This window comes from Orcinus orca, chromosome 10 (genome assembly GCF_937001465.1).
Source record: "Orcinus orca chromosome 10, mOrcOrc1.1, whole genome shotgun sequence".
NCBI classification, from domain to species: domain Eukaryota; kingdom Metazoa; phylum Chordata; class Mammalia; order Artiodactyla; family Delphinidae; genus Orcinus; species Orcinus orca.
Window position 1 is genome coordinate 8109219 of NC_064568.1, and position 15103 is coordinate 8124321.

General features: G+C 52.4%; 1 protein-coding gene across 1 annotated transcript; it reads right to left on the minus strand.

Annotated features, from left to right (window-relative positions):
* Nucleotides 1-1770: 1770 nt before the first annotated feature.
* Nucleotides 1771-14888, minus strand: CAV3 (caveolin 3). The gene is made up of 2 exons (XM_004274789.3): nt 14678-14888; nt 1771-2517 (listed from the first exon to the last, which is right to left on the minus strand). Exons 1-2 carry the CDS (start codon nt 14789-14791, stop codon nt 2176-2178), a joined length of 456 nt encoding a protein of 151 aa, XP_004274837.1. The 5' UTR covers nt 14792-14888; the 3' UTR covers nt 1771-2175.
* Between the last annotated feature and the right edge of the window lie 215 nt (nt 14889-15103).

A 15103-nucleotide genomic window follows, 5' to 3' on the forward strand; every position in this document is an offset into this window, starting at 1 on the left:
GTCAAGTCAAGTCACAGCAAATGCGGCGATGGTCAAAAGTCTGCGTAGGGCTTCCCTGGTGGCGCAGTGGTTGAGAGTCTGCCTGCCGATGCAGGGGACACGGGTTCGTGCCCCGGTCCGGGAACATCCCACGTGCCGCGGAGCGGCTGCGCCCGTGAGCCATGGCCGCTGAGCCTGCACGTCCGGAGCCTGTGCTCCGCAACGGGAGAGGCCACAGCAGTGAGAGGCCCGCGTACCACAAACAAAACAAAACAAAACAAAACAAAAGTCTAAGTAACCCAAGATTCCAAGTCTGAAACGGATGGCCTAACAATGTGAGAGACATTTGATGGGGAGGCCCTTTGCAAGGGAGTAAGCGACGTTGGCTTATACCTGTTAGCGGGAGGAGCCTGGGCTCTGCATCCACTTGAGAACATGAAGAGCCCCAGGTAGAGCAGAGAGCAGTGGGCTGGAACCACAGCACGAATGTGGCTAGCTGTGTACCTTTTGGCAAGTCTGCTGACCTCTCTGGGCGGTGACTTCCTTGTTTGCAAAAAGTAAGGGATGATGATGAAGTGTTCAGGAGGAAAATATACCAATATCTGCAGCTTATTTAAAAATGCCTAAAGAAAGGTGAGATTGGTGGATGATGGATGGCGATGCAACAAAGGAGAAGCAGGGAACTGAATCGTAGAGCCTAGATGGCGGGTAGATAGGTGTTCACGGCAAACCTTTTCAACATTCCTCGGTGTTTGAAAATGTCATACGAAGATACTCGAAAAGACGAAAATGGGTAAAAAGAGCTAAAATGGACATTAGAGATCATTTCATGCAGGATTAAACTGAGGCCAGAGAAGGCAACTAGGTGGAGAGGCAGAACCAAGGCTGCCTGTGCCCTGTCTCTGGTTCATGTGCCGTTCCCTCTGCCTCATTGCCCCAGGACCCTTGGGTGCATGGCCGGCTGCCAGTGAGGTGATGCCTCTGAAAACAGGCCAAGTGTTTTGGAACCTGAATTTTATGAGACTTAAATGGGTGTTGCATGGAAAAAAAAAGGGTCATATAGGGTTGGGGGCTATTGGCCTAAACAGCTTTCTTTTCTGCAGGACTTGTCAGAGCCTTTAATGTACTAATGTCTATTGAAAAATCTCTAAGAGAAATATGGAGCATTTTCCAAACAAATTTAAGCACAAAAGCCACCCCCCTCCTTTTTCTGAGGACTTAGTTCTGGAAACACCCTTGGGAAAAGCATCCCTAAAGAATGTAAGATTTCTGGGGGTTTTGTAGTTGTTTTGTTGCTGCTGAGTGTAGGTGGGCAGGAGGTGGGACATATCCTTTCCATTGCCGTTTATTTCCATTTTACTTCCATGGTGAGTCCACATATGCTTGAATAGGGCCTTATGCCATCACCACATCTGCGGGGCTGAGGGTGTACATGCCAAGAGGCTGTGCCAGGGGCTCAGTGTCTGAGCCAAAGGGGAGCTTTGAACCCAGGCCCTGCCCTCAGTGGTGCCCAGGGAGTATCACCTTCCCCTTCTAACCCAGCGGCCATTTTCTTCTGTGGGTGACCACTGGCTGGCCCAGGGGCAACAGAAATCCACAGGAAATAATCTCCCAAGGAACAGTTACCCAGCAAACAAGAATTCCCTGAGAAACCAAAATCTGGTTCTTGCATTTGGCCAAGAGAAGGGCCGACCAGCTTGCCCCTCCTGCTTCTCAGGGCAGAGAAATATATTCTGGAGCTGGTCAGGACGCGCACCCACCTTATGGACACATGCAAAACACAGCATTTCCCAGATGCAGCCGGAAACCCTTTATTGGAGCCACCCTGCTAACGCCAGCAGTCACTGGTGGTTTCCTGGCGGGGAGGGGGTGTGTCCAGGTGGGAGCTGAGGGCTGGATTGTGCCGTTACAGTACAAGTGAATGCAAAGATTTGCGGTAGCTGCCTCTTAGCCAATGATCTTCCTGGCACCCGGTCATGGGGGGTGTTGTGGTGGGGCAGGGGGCGGAGGGAAGGCCACTGCGCTTCCGTGGCGGGCTGTCTTTTCTCTCCGGCTTCCCTACTCTGTGTGCTCCCGTCTTGGGGGGAAGCAGCGGTCCCCAGGGAGAAAGAGCGTGCCGGCAGCCCCGCAGAGCCTGATGGTGGGGCCAGCCCAGCGGGGCTCCCCTGCCCCGCCACCCCTGCTGCCCACCCAGCCTCATACTTCTTTCCGCAGCATCACCTTGATGTTGCTGCAGACCTGGCCCAGGGCAGCGAAGAGCGGGTTGCAGAAGGTGCGGATGCAGAGCGAGTAGATGTGGCTGATGCACTGGATCTCGATCAGGTAGCTCTTGATGCAGGGCACCACCGCCCAGATGTGGCAGAAGGAGATGCAGGCGAACAGGAAGCCCCAGAGCAGGGCCAGCGGGACCCCCAGCAGTGTGGACAGCAGGCGGTAGCACCAGTACTTGGAGACGGTGAAGGTGGTGTAGCTCACCTTCCACACGCCATCAAAACTGTAGGTGCCCACGGGCTCCGCGATCACGTCTTCGAAATCCACCTGCAGGGGTGGGAGGGGGAACCCTCAAGTCACAGCAGCCACCCACTCCTCAAGCGTCAGAACCCCCTGGGGGGCTTGTTAAACCAGGTGGCTGGGCCCCACCCCCTGGGATTCTGACCCCGGTGAGTCCAGGGTGGGGCCTGAGAGCCTGCATTTCTGACATGTCCCAGGTGATGCCGGTGCTGTCCCAGAGCAGAGAGGAACAAGAGCCGGTCCACTTCTCTCTCTCATGGATGGATCAGAGGCCCCCCGGGAGTTGAGTAACTTACTAAAAGAAACTAAGTTAGAGGCAGACCATGAGCCGTGGCTCTGAAATTCTATTATTTTGTGATCCTAGGGAATTGGACAGTCATGCTGAAAAAATGTACCGGGTGCCTGCCGATAGGATGATGAACAGGCAAAGGTTCCTGCCCTCCTGGAGCTTACGGCAGGCAGTTACACCACAGTGACCAGTGCTCCGGTAAGGGAAGGACAGGCCGTGTGCACCCACAGGGTGACATTTAACTTAGCCTGGGTGTCAGGCTTCCTGGAGGAGGTGACATCTAGCTAAGCGGATACCTAGAGGTAGCCAGGGGGAGGGAGGAGTTGTGGGCTGGAAAAGAGCATTTGGGGCACCAGCTGCTGCGACCCAGTGGGATAGACAGTGTGTGCTCCTGGGGAGATGTAGGTGCTTCTGGAAGGCCAAGCGCAGGCCCAGGCCGGAGGGAGGCTGGAGAGGCCAGGCGGGGCACGCATGGGGGCTTGAGTGCAATGAGAGCCACTCAGGGCTTTTGCACAGGGTGTGGCTCGGCTGGATCTGAGCCTTTTTTCAGTTGAGGTATAATTGACATCTAACATTATATTCATTTCAGGTGTTCAGCATAATTTGATTTTGTATATGTTGGGAAATGATCACTGCACTGAGTGTAGTTAACGTGTGTCGCCACACACAGTTACGTATTTGTGTGTGTGATGAGACCTTTTGTGACTACTCTCTTGGCACCTTTTAAATAGACGCTGCGTACAGTATTGTTAACTGCAGTCACCATGCTCTACTTTACATCCCCAGGACTTACTTATCTTATAACTGGAAGTTTGCACCCGTTGAGCCCCTTCACCCATTTCACCACCCCTCTCCCCGCCTCTGGAAACCACCAGCCTGTCCTCTGCATCTCTGATCTGAGTTTTGACTGGCTCATTCTGGCTGCCACAGCTGTGAGGATGCACGTGGGGGGCGAGTTGGGAGCCGTCGCCGAATCCCGCCCGGTTTGGGGTCATGGAGGTGTTTAGAGGGAGGTGCAGCGGCCTGAGAGCTGTGTTAGGATCCAGCACGTGGTGAGGTGAGGGCCGCGGCGTCCTGGCTGGTGGAGGCATCTGGTGTCTGAGCGCAGCACCCGTGGAGGACACAGGCTTTGCTCTCCCCACGCTGGTCCTGCAGCGACCTCAGACCTTCCTCTGCCGCTGCCCACCCCATCCCTCCTTTGCAGCTGCGAGGAACGTGGGCGTTCAGAGACTCCTGCTCACGCATCCCACTGAAATGGTGACTGAGGCCCCATTTGGGAAGACGGAAGAAATACAACAGATTGCTTTCAGCCAAGTCACTTAACTTTTCGCTAATCCCTGCTGTGCATTAAGCACCGTCATAGCTACTTTCTCATATGTGATTTCATTTAGTGGCACTGAGCCTTAGCTGTCTTGTCTGTAACATGGGGGCAGTGTGTTCCTGGGCTGTTTTCATAGTAGTTGGTTGAATGAATGCATGAATGGATCAGACTAATTGGCGGGGGGAGTGGGGACCAGCGATGCCAGAGCTCAAACTTCAACTCCCAAGTGAACCGTTTTCCTACTTTTTGAGGGGAAGGGGATCCCCTCTATGCCTAAAGTTATTATTAAAATTACTTTTTCTTATAACATAGCCACATTGCAGAAAATTAAGAGAATAGCAAAAACAAAACACAAGCATCTCCCATTTGTATTTCTCTAGTACTAAAATTATTATTGCTTTGGTGTTTTTCTTTCCAGTGTAACTCTTTTGGTGGGGGGGAGTGGACATGACCATGTTGTATGTCCAGTGTTGAGGCCTGTTTTTCTCGTGTGGCTGGTTTCTGAGCTCCTGTGCCAGGCCTCAGATCCCTGGGTCCCCCCGGAGACAGCTGAGGATGCAGCCCCACCCTGGGGATGGTAACGTTGTTGTGGAGCAAAGTTCATGGGGTGAGATTTCAGGCTGCAGGCGATGTTCAAAAGCTGACTTGGGTGGGCAGAGGTCCTTCCGGGACCCACTCGTACATCTCAACCTCCAGCTTTCTCTCTGCAGGGGTTTAGCAGAGGTCACATAACCTCTCAGATGGCCCCTGGATGGAAGGGAAGGGCTGGAAGGAGGAATATGAATATGGTCCTCATCTTCTTGGAAAGGGTGGCACTGCTTCCTGGAGGGCTTCTTGGAGGTGGAGGTGGTGTCTGGGTGGGAATTTGGGGGGCTGGGGGTTTGGAGGCAAGAGATGCAGGAGTAGTGTGCTGGATGTTTGTAAAAGAAGGCCCAAGTTGCTTGGGGAATGTCCCATGGCTTTGGAGAGTGGATGGAAAGGGCTGGCATCTTTCTACATCTGCTCTATATGGGCAGAAATCCAGAGTTGCTGTTGCTTGCAGATCCAAGAAGCTGGGGACTATAGGCCCTGGGGGACCATCCCAACGTTGACGTGGTACATGCACCATGATTGTGGAGATTCAGTCGAACCCCCAGGACCTGGATCCTGCCGACTGAGGTGTTCTGACCTCTGAAGCCCGCCCCTCGCCTATCATGGCCATGTCCGGCCTGTGCCTGATGCCTCCTAGCCCCCGGGCTGGGCTCTGGATCCTGGTGTGGCCCCAGGAACTTGGGTAGCTGAGGGAGGCCTTTGGGTGGAGGCGTGCTCCCCGCCTTTATCCAGCAGGCTCTCCCTCCTTCCTCCTCTCTCCCATTCAGCGCCTGGGGCCGCTACTGCCCCTCCTGTGACTGTTCCTTAGGACCGTGTCTCCCCACTCACAGATGACCCAGCCCTGCCTCCTCACGTCCAGCTGGGCAGACAGGTGCATCTGGGCGTCCTGATTCTAATCTAAGCTCTTCACGCGGCCCCAGCCAGGGTCAGACCCCGAGGCAGATGCTGGCTCTCAGGGAGGGTGACTGTCCCCTCTGAGGTCTGGTCCTTGTTGGCCAGAGAGACCTGCCCCAGGGCAGGGCCCCCAGCCCCTTCTTCGCAGCCGTCCACTCTGCTCCAAGCAGGCAGCAATTCCCCTGCCCCTCGGCAGCCCAGCCTGCTTTGTTCACTTATTCCTCCATTCAACACGTTTGATGATTTGTGTCTGGCCTCTAAGAGGCGACAAAGTGGAAAAGAGCCCTTGAGTGAAGTCGCAGTGCTGAGGTTTGAGTCCAGCTCTGCCTCTTATTGGCTCTGTGACCTTCAGCAAGTGTCTTAGCTTTCATATGCCTCGTTTCCCTAGATTGATTTCATTAGGTTTATCGGAGGATTGAATAAGATACGACATGTAAATACTCAGAACATGGCCTGGCACAGAATCCCTGATCACTAATTGTTAGCTGCTGGTGGCCGTTACAGAGCGCTTTCTTCAACAGGAAGCTAGGGTCCCAAAGGTGGGTTTGCACACCAGCGCAGTTGCTGATCTGATGAGTGACCTTGGCAGATAACCTCTTTGAGCTTCATTTCCTCAACTGTAAAATGTGTTTGCTACTTCTTACAACTCTGTTATGAAGAAGTAATTTCTTTTCCATCCATCCATTTCCCACCATCTGTTCATTTACCCATCCATCTATCTATCCATTCTCCCATCCATCCACCCACCTATCCATCCCTCCATGGATCCATCAATCTATCCATCCATCTATCCATCCATCCACCAATTCGTATCCATCCATCCATCCATCCAAACAGATATTTATTAAGCACCCACCTTGTGCTAGGCACACCTCCTCTTGGGCAATGCTTAGTACAATACACGGTAGCTGCCCAGTGACAGTAATCGTTTGTTCAATTGCTCTGAAGTTCCTATGAAAATATATCTCAGAAAAGCTGCTGACACCCAGATCGTAAATACGACAGTTCTCCAACCTACCTGGTCGTAAATGTGTGTGTGCATGCGTACTCAGCCTGCGCAGGTAAGATGGATGGGGTCCTCTTTTCCCTCCTTTTCTGCTATGGTAATAATCCTGCCCCCAAGGATCTCTCTGCCTGTTAATGATTTTTTTTTTTTTTTTTTTTTTTTTTGCACAAGGTAGAAACTGTTGTTGCTGGCATTTGAATTATTTCAAGTAATTGCCTTAGGCACTGTGCACAGGGCAACAGCTCCGTTGTCTGTGAATGCGAAAATATGCTCTCAGAGGGACAGGTAGTCCTGGGAGGAGGAGGCCGTTCCTAATCAGGACTGAGCACTGAGACCGCTCTCTGGTCACCGCACTAGTTTGGGGAGATATTTATAAGGCCGGCTCAGGCAGCCCTGGGCAGACGCGCCAGTGTATCAGAGGCGCACGGTGACTTCATTTCTTAATTCGTTTCTGGAAGTGGAGGGGAGATGGCTGCTGGCAGGGGGCTCGGGCCGTGGGCGGAGCCTCAGGAGGCGGGGCTAGCTGTGGGAAGGGGAGAAAGGGGCTGCTCGTAAGGTTGGTGTCCCCTTCTCTGGCATATTTATTTTTGGAAGAGCAAGAGAGCCAGTTGATTCATCGGAACCGGCCAGCGCGCCGCTCCCGCCGTCCCCAAGAAGGCGGGGAAGGTGCAGGACAGCAGAGCTGGGCTGCCGGCGGCGGTTGAGGGGGAGGCCAGGCGCCACACCCACTTCAAAAATGCCTCCCCCGCATTCCTGCGTGACTCAGTCCTTGGGCATACAGGGCCCTGCGCAGTTCAGACAGGCGCTCTGTGGGTGGGGGGAACGGCTCTCGACAGGGGGACAGATATCTGGGTCCAGTTTCCACTTGTTCAGCGAATCACTGTGTGATTTGAGACCTGGTACTTGCCCTCTCTGGGCCTGTGTTTTTTGTTTGTTCTCAGTTTTTTGTTTGTTTGTTTTAACTCTACCGAGAGGATTGGACCAACATCCCTAGTGACACGGAGTTAGTTTCGGAGTCAAGACCCAAAGGAGTGGCTTAGCTTTGTTGGGTCTTGGTTTTCTCACCTATTACCTTGCTATTTAAAGAGTGGTCCACAGTCACTGCCCCCTTCCCAACAAGGCAAGTACAGAAGTTGAGAGTAGGCATTTGGAAATAGTCACAGTGATGGGAGCCAATAATTTTATGTCTGTTGATTCTACTAATAATAAAAACTGGAGCTTACATTGTCAATGCCTGTTTTTCCGTTCATCTCTCTAGTAGTTAATTTTTATTGACTTTTATGATTCGTGTACAACAGATGGGAATAATAATAATAAAACTGACCTTTCACCCAGATAGCCTGAGAAGCACTGGCCTGTAAAGTTAAAGCTAAAATGAGGTGATCGCTGCAGAATAGCTGAGAAACGGCAAAGCTCTGCTTCACGTGTTATAATTGGCAATAACGTGAAAAGATGCTCAACATCACTAATTATCAGAGAAATGCAAATCAAAAGCACAATGACGTGTCACCTCACACCAGTCAAAATGGCCATCATCAAAAAGTCTACGAACAATAAATGCTGGAGAGGGTGTGGAGAAAAGGGAACCCTCCTACCCAGCTGGTGGGAATGTGAATTGGTAACAGCCGCTATGGAGAACAGTATGGTAGTCCCTTAAAAACTAAAAATAGTGCTACCTTATGACCCAGCAGTCCCACTCCTGGGCATATATCTGGAGAAAACCATAATTTGAAAAGATACATGTACCCCAGTGTTCACTGAAGCACTGTTTACAATAGCCAGGACGTGGAAGCAACATAAATGCCGATCAACAGAGGAATGGATAAAGAAGATATGGTACCTGTATACTGATACAATGGTATATTATTCAGCCATAGAAGAGAACAAAACGATGCCATCTGCAGCAACGTGGATGGACCTAGAGATTGTCATACTGAGGGAAGTAAGTCAGACCCAGAAAGACAAATACCATATGATATCGCTTATATGTGGAATGTAAAAAAATGGCACAAATGAACCTATTTACAAAACAGAACTAGAGTCACAGATGTAGAAAACAATCTTATGGTTACCAAGGGGGGAAGGGGGCAAGGGATAAATTGGGAGGTTGGGATTGACACATACACACTACTATATATAAAATAGATGATTGATAAGGACCTCCTGTATAGCACAGGGAACTCTACTCAATACTCTGTAATGACCTATATGGGAAAAGAATCTAAAAAAGAGTGGATACGTATATATGTATAACTGATTCACTTTGCTGGACACCGGAAACGAACACAACATTGTAAATCAACTGTACTCCAAACAAATTAATTAAAAAATAGAATTCTATACAATCTGGGATAACCATAGTAACGCCCACAATTTGGCCCTTGTAGGTGTCTGTTTCTGGCCATGTGTCTTACATCCAGCATTTTGCCCAGCCTGTAAGGGACGAACAGGGGTGGAGCCCACGCTGGCCTGACATCAAAGCCTGAGCCTGAATTTCTCCTGCTGTCTCCCTGATCAGGGTCATCGCAGGACCGGGTACCTCAGCAGGAGGTGAGGCAAGAATGCAACACAGACTGGTTCTGAGGGCAGGAAGAGGGGGGCCAGGGATTAGTGGGATCTTGGGGTCCAGGGCATCCTACAGGGGGTGCCTGGGGCACCTGGCCTGGAGGTAAGGACACTTGGGTTCATATAAAGGAACTGTGAAGAGACCAAGATAACAGAGGGTGACCAGGGTGGGGGGTGTGTGAAGAGAAGGGATCCACCAGAGGAGCCCTCATCAGATCTCAGAGCCCTGTCCTTGCCCGTCTCTTCCCTCCCCTCCCTGCCCCCTTAGTCTCTGCCTTCGGGAAGGCTGGTGCGGTGGACGGGAGAGTAGTAGGAATGGCCCTGGGTTGAGCTGTAGGTTAGCTGTGCACCAGCTTCTGGGGGGAAGTTAGCTAGTCTCCAAAGATGACCCCAGATTGGTCACGCCTCTCAGCACACAGTCTCAGACCATAGGGAGGCTGGGCTTGCCCTGTGACTCGCTTTAACCACCAGAATGCTGTAGAGGAGATGCTGCTGCAGCTGCATGAGAGGCCGCCAGTGAGACCAGCAGAGCTGCCCAGCTGAGCTGCTCAGCCCACAGAACCGAGAGAGCCTCAAAGGCTTGGTGCTTTAAGCATGGAGTTTTAGGGTGATTGTCACACAGCAGTGGATAACTGGTACGCTGTGTCTTTAGGGGAAACTGGTGACAACTCTGGACTACAGGTTTATCTTCTATAGGACAAGGGGAACTTGTTTGTACTTTAAAGTACAAAGCATTCACTGGCCCTGCCTCATAAAATTTCTGGTGGCAGGGCCCAGAAATCTGCATTTTCACAAGCTCCCCAAGAAAGTGGATGTTTTTAAAAACTCTGGTTGATACACAGGAGTCCCTACAACACTGTGTTGTAAATACCTCAGTGTGAGTTAATCCAGGGTATAGCCCTTCTTAGAGGTACTTGCCAGGGGTACTTTCCAAAATGAAGGAATTGCCAGTGTGGTATGCCTGGCAGGTCATGACCTTTCCTAATTCAGCCTCAACCTGCCCTTTCTGCCTCCTCTCCCACAACTTCCCTTTCAGATGCTCCTAGTCCCATTTTTCGCCTGCAGACAGCATAGCAAAGAGGTTTCGCCTGTGGGCCAACTCAGCCTAGCTGATGGTCCATGGCTTCCTGGAAACGTGCTGTGATCCATTAGTAATGTCCGCCACGGACATAGGCAGGGGAGTGGCAATACCCGTTCCTCACGTGTTCTGACTTTGCCCATCATTCTCCTCTACGTTGTGGCCTTTGCTTATTTTGTTCCCTCTTCTTGGAAAGCCTGATGCCCCCTTTCCACATTTTACATTTTTCTTATTATTTATGCACCTTGGATACCACCTCTCCACGAAGCTGGTGCCTGATTTTCCCAGATGAAAGTGATGTCTTCCTCCTTCCTGTGACCCTTCATCTGGCACTGATTTTAGGCATGTATCACCTCCTCCTGTGCATTCTCATTGTTTTTAGTCTCATCTTCTCTGTCTGTTGGAATTCTTGGATTCTTGGAATCTGTTGGATTCTTCTCAAGAGGAAGCACCAGGTCAGTTTCACAGGGTGTCCAGATGGGCCCACAGTGGGAGCAGAGTTTGGAGACCTTGGGGGAAGGAGGGTTACTGGGTCCTCTGGGTGTTTGTTAGCCTAAGCTGAGAGGCAGAAGGTGCTGTCTGTGTGCTTTTCTGAAGGGGGAGGGTCTTGTGGCAGATGTGGGTTGGAGGTAGGTGGGAACTAGTGTGATGGGCCGGGGTCAGGTCTCTCCCTCGGCCCTGGTTGAAGGGCCGGCCCTGAGTGCCTGTGGGGAGTGGTTGAAACCAGAAGCTGAAGGACCTGCCTGCCGAGGGGTTCATATGTCCCTGCTCTAGGGCCCGGCTGCCTAAGTGTGAGTTGGGGAGGGGGAGGAGTGTCGATGAGAAAGCCCTGAGACCTCTCACAAATAACTGGTGGACTTTGGGGTGGGACTGGGGGCCTGCAGGAATGCACGAGGAAGGGGCTGGAGGCTTTGCAATCTGGGTCTGAAGGGAATGGTGTCCTCACTGACCAGCTGGAGTGCCAGGGACCGCTGGCCTCCTTTCCCGCCCCCCGAGAGCCTAGCATGGGCCCTACACGCAGTGGGTCTCATTGCTCATTGCCACGTCCTCTGCGACAGCACAGTGCCTGGAACGGAGCAGGCGCTCAGGAATGACTCGTGGAATCGATGTTCCATGAATGGTGGTGATGGTGGGGGTGAGGGGAATGAGGCGAGCCTCTCCTCTGCCCAGGCCCAGCCTGGAGCTGGGAGACTACAGTCAAGACTGCTAGACTGTGCGGAGCTCTCCCTCAGCTGTTGGCACTCACTTTCCAGCCTGGGTTCAAGGGTAGCACCAGGCCTTGCTCAGGGAAGTTTGGGAAAGTTTTGACTCTAGAAATCCAGAGGGAGCACCTCCTTCTGCTGAGGGTCAAATCCAAGGGCCCGGTGGGTGCGTCTCCTGCTCTTCACCCTTGTCTTTTCTGTGTGAAGCCGCAGCAGCTGGCGGTGGAGGGGACGGGTCTCCCTTTTCTCCACCCGGCCTCTGTCTACACTAGGGACTCAGGCCTAGAGAGGGAAAGGGATTTGCCCAGGGTCACACAGCAAGCTAGAGTCAGGGCTGGGACTAGACTTGGGTCTCTGTAGCCTGTCTTATTCTACCATCTTACGGCGTCATCCTCACACACGTGGAGCCTGTTCCCACATGTGACACCACCCCGACGGGAGCCTTTCCAGCCTTCATCTTGGCCTGACCTTGTTTCTCTTTCTCTCCATCTCTGTCTCCCTCACCCTCTCGGTCCCTTGTCCTCCCCCCCCACCCCCGGTCCTTTCCCTGGTCGATGAAAGACATCCAGGTGACCCGAAGGCCAGCCTGTTCAGATGGACGTCTCTCTTTCAGCCACGCTCTCTCCCATTTCTTCCTTTTCTTCATTCTTTCACATCCCATTACACCAACCTGAAGTCTCCTTGAACCTGTCTGTGGTATTTATCTGGTTCAGTTTTAGAATCCCTGTTCTAAATTTCAAAACGTTTTCATCTCTCACTCATTAAAAATGAAAGAAAAAGTCAAATAAGTTCCCAAACCAGGGAATGTCCAGTAAATACACCAAATAATCATCTCCTCTCGACAAGAACATTTGTGGGCCTCTTGCTTCACCTTTGAGGCATGGTTTTCTGGGGCTCAGGGCCTCCGGGAGAGGGTAGCTCCCAGCGCCCTGGGAGGCTGCGTAAGCAGCTGCGTCCGTGTGGCCGCCCCCATCCCTGCCTTGGATTATAATCTGGGCCTCGAGCCTGGAGCCAGCTCCCTCCTGGCTTACTGGGACCCGAGAGCCCCTCTCCACTTGTCACCTGCTGCGGGATCCTTCAGAAAACACATGCTCCCTAAGGGTCCTCTTTTGCATTCCCGCAGCCGCCAGGGCCCACCAGAGGGGAGCCCGAGTGTCAACGCCGGCCCTGGCTTAGCTCTCTTGTCCTCCAGGCTCCTAATCAGCTCACATTTGCACACCCTTGCTGTGTGCCAGGGACTCTCGTAGGCACTTTCAAACCTCTTATCTCATGCAATCCTCTCGGTCTATTTCTATTGCACAGCGCTGCTCTGAGATCCATTTACCCTGGGGGAGTAAATTGTGTTCATTTTACAGGGGGTCCAGTGTCACTGTTTTTAAGTAGAGGAGTCTGGATTTGAAACCACATCTGTTAGTGTCAAGTCGGGGACCGTTCCGTCTAGATCCCACTGAACAAACCACGACAAATACTGTTTGACGTGCGTATGGTGCTTTTCAGTTCGGAACGTTCATTCCCTAATTTTGCCGCACTTCCCAAACTGTGCTGTGATGGCCCTCTCTGCACCACAGATGATATTTATAAATACAATAATAGCATAATATGAGCTGTTACAGGGAAATGCCCTGAGTGAGGTGAGGGCACAGAGGAAGGAGCTCCTGGTTGCTTGGAGGAGTTGGGGAAGGCTTCCTGAGCAGGTGACATTTGAATCAGGTCTCGAAGGCTGAGCGGGCGTCCACCACGTGGAGGAGAGGAGGCTGGCTGCTGGCAAAGACACAGGAGGCATGGGAGCTGGAGGTGGAAGGGGAAGGTGGGGGCCAGATGTGCTGGGGTTCGAATGCCATGGGGGGAAGTTAGACTCATGCAGCATGGGAGGTGTCCCACTGAAGGTGACCACGCAGGGCTGTCCTTTAGAAGAAGCCCTTAACCCCGCTGTCTAATCCAGTGGCCTTGAGCTATGTACGAGCACTTGACCTGTGGCTAGTGCAACCGAAGGATTCTAAATCGTGTTTAATTTTAATTAAAATGTAAAAACTGATAGTTAATTCTGTGATTGGGAAACTTGTGAGAATGTTTGGCACAGTTTGGGTTTGTGAATCAGTTTTCGACTGTTCATTATATGAAATCTAAAGATAGAAGGGTTTCTCATAAAAACTTTGGAGTCTGAACTGAGATGCATCCCACGTCTCAGATACACACTAGATTTTGAAGATGAAGAAAGATTATACAGTTGTTCACCAATAATTGTTTTGTAGTGATTACATGTTGAAATGATACTATTTTGGACATATTGGCTTAAATGAGAAATATCTTGAAAATTAATTTTACCTGTTTGTTTTTCCTTTTTAAAGTCATGGCTGCTGGAAAACTTAAAATGACATAGGGTGATTGTATAATGGGTCGCATTATATTTCTACTGGACACCACTGGTCTGTGGTTCTGATGTATGCAGAGCACCCGGGAGGCCCCCGCACCTGCCCTTTTAAAGGCCCTTCCAGTGACTTTGATGCTGGTTGGTGGGTACCCTTCTCCCAGGAATTCTGCTGTAGTAAGATCCCTGTGGCTACCGGGTGGAGGCTGGACTGAGGGGTGACCCTGGAGGCAGCCGGGCTGCTGATGGCATCGGGTGAGGAAAGAGGCCTGACTCAGGCCTGGCCGTGAAGGAGACTCCCTGAAGGCAGGGTAACCCTCATACAAGCTTCCCTTTCAGGGGTCCCGGTGCCCTCTGAGCGGCCTCTGGCCTGGCCTGGATGCTGCACGTGCCAGGAGCAGGCATGAGTGCTGGGTACAGCCCCCCAGCCTGGGGCAGTGGGGGCCCCTGCAAGGGGCCAGCAGCCCTGCTGGAGACCGCCCTCTGGGGATTAACCCCGCACGCACTGTGCAGACCGCAAAATGCCCCTGGCATGGAAAGGGCCCAACTTGGCCGCCTCGTCTATCCCCAGCCGAGGGCCAAGAGCACACAGGAAGAGCTACAGAGTTGTAAAGAGTTTCCTTTGCGACTCGCCTGCCCCGCCCCGGTCGATGGTCCTGTATGTGCAGCTGATTCTTTGCTCTTGTTGACACTAAAGGCTCTTTGGGGGTACAAGCTGGTTTGCGGGACGGGGGGGTGGGTGGGATTTGGAGAAGACAGAGGAATAGGTCTCTTTTCAGGGAAGCCGATCGCGCGGGAGCAGAGCCTGCCCCTTCCAGCACCCAACCTGACACCCTCCAGGCGGGGGGTGCCGGGGCAGGCCCTCGAGCCTACCTTCACTATGTCCTCGTTAATGTTCTTGGGGTCCCGGTTCACCAGGTCGATCTCCTTGAAGTGAATGTCCTTGACGATCTGGGCCTCCAGGTCTGTGTGCTCCTCGGCCATCATCGTGGAGCTGGGTGACCTGCGAGAGGAGATTGGAGCCGTGTGGCCAGCGGGGCTGAAAAGACCTGGGGCAGGGACAGCAGTGTCCCCAGACTTGTGCCGCTGGTGGCTAAATAGGCCCCACCCAGCGTGCCGGCTGACAGCTGTCCCGCATAACTTCAGCCTGCTGCTGGCTGAAGGCTCCGGTGGCAGGCCTCCAAGCTAAAATTAAGACTGGAGCCCTGCAGGAAGGCCCAGCGCTCCTTAAAGGGGGCTGCACGGGCGCTGGGCCTCACGCGCGAGCCAAGGGCCTGGTGTCTCCTGGTGCCCCCGCGG

Coding starts and splice junctions, on each gene's coding strand:
- CAV3 (XM_004274789.3), bottom strand. CDS start 14,791: ATGATGGCCGAGGAGCACACAGACCTGGAGGCCCAGATCGTCAAGGAC. Junction 2,518..14,677: donor TTAACGAGGACATAGTGAAG/GTAGGCTCGAGG, acceptor CCACCCCTGCAG/GTGGATTTCGAAGACGTGAT.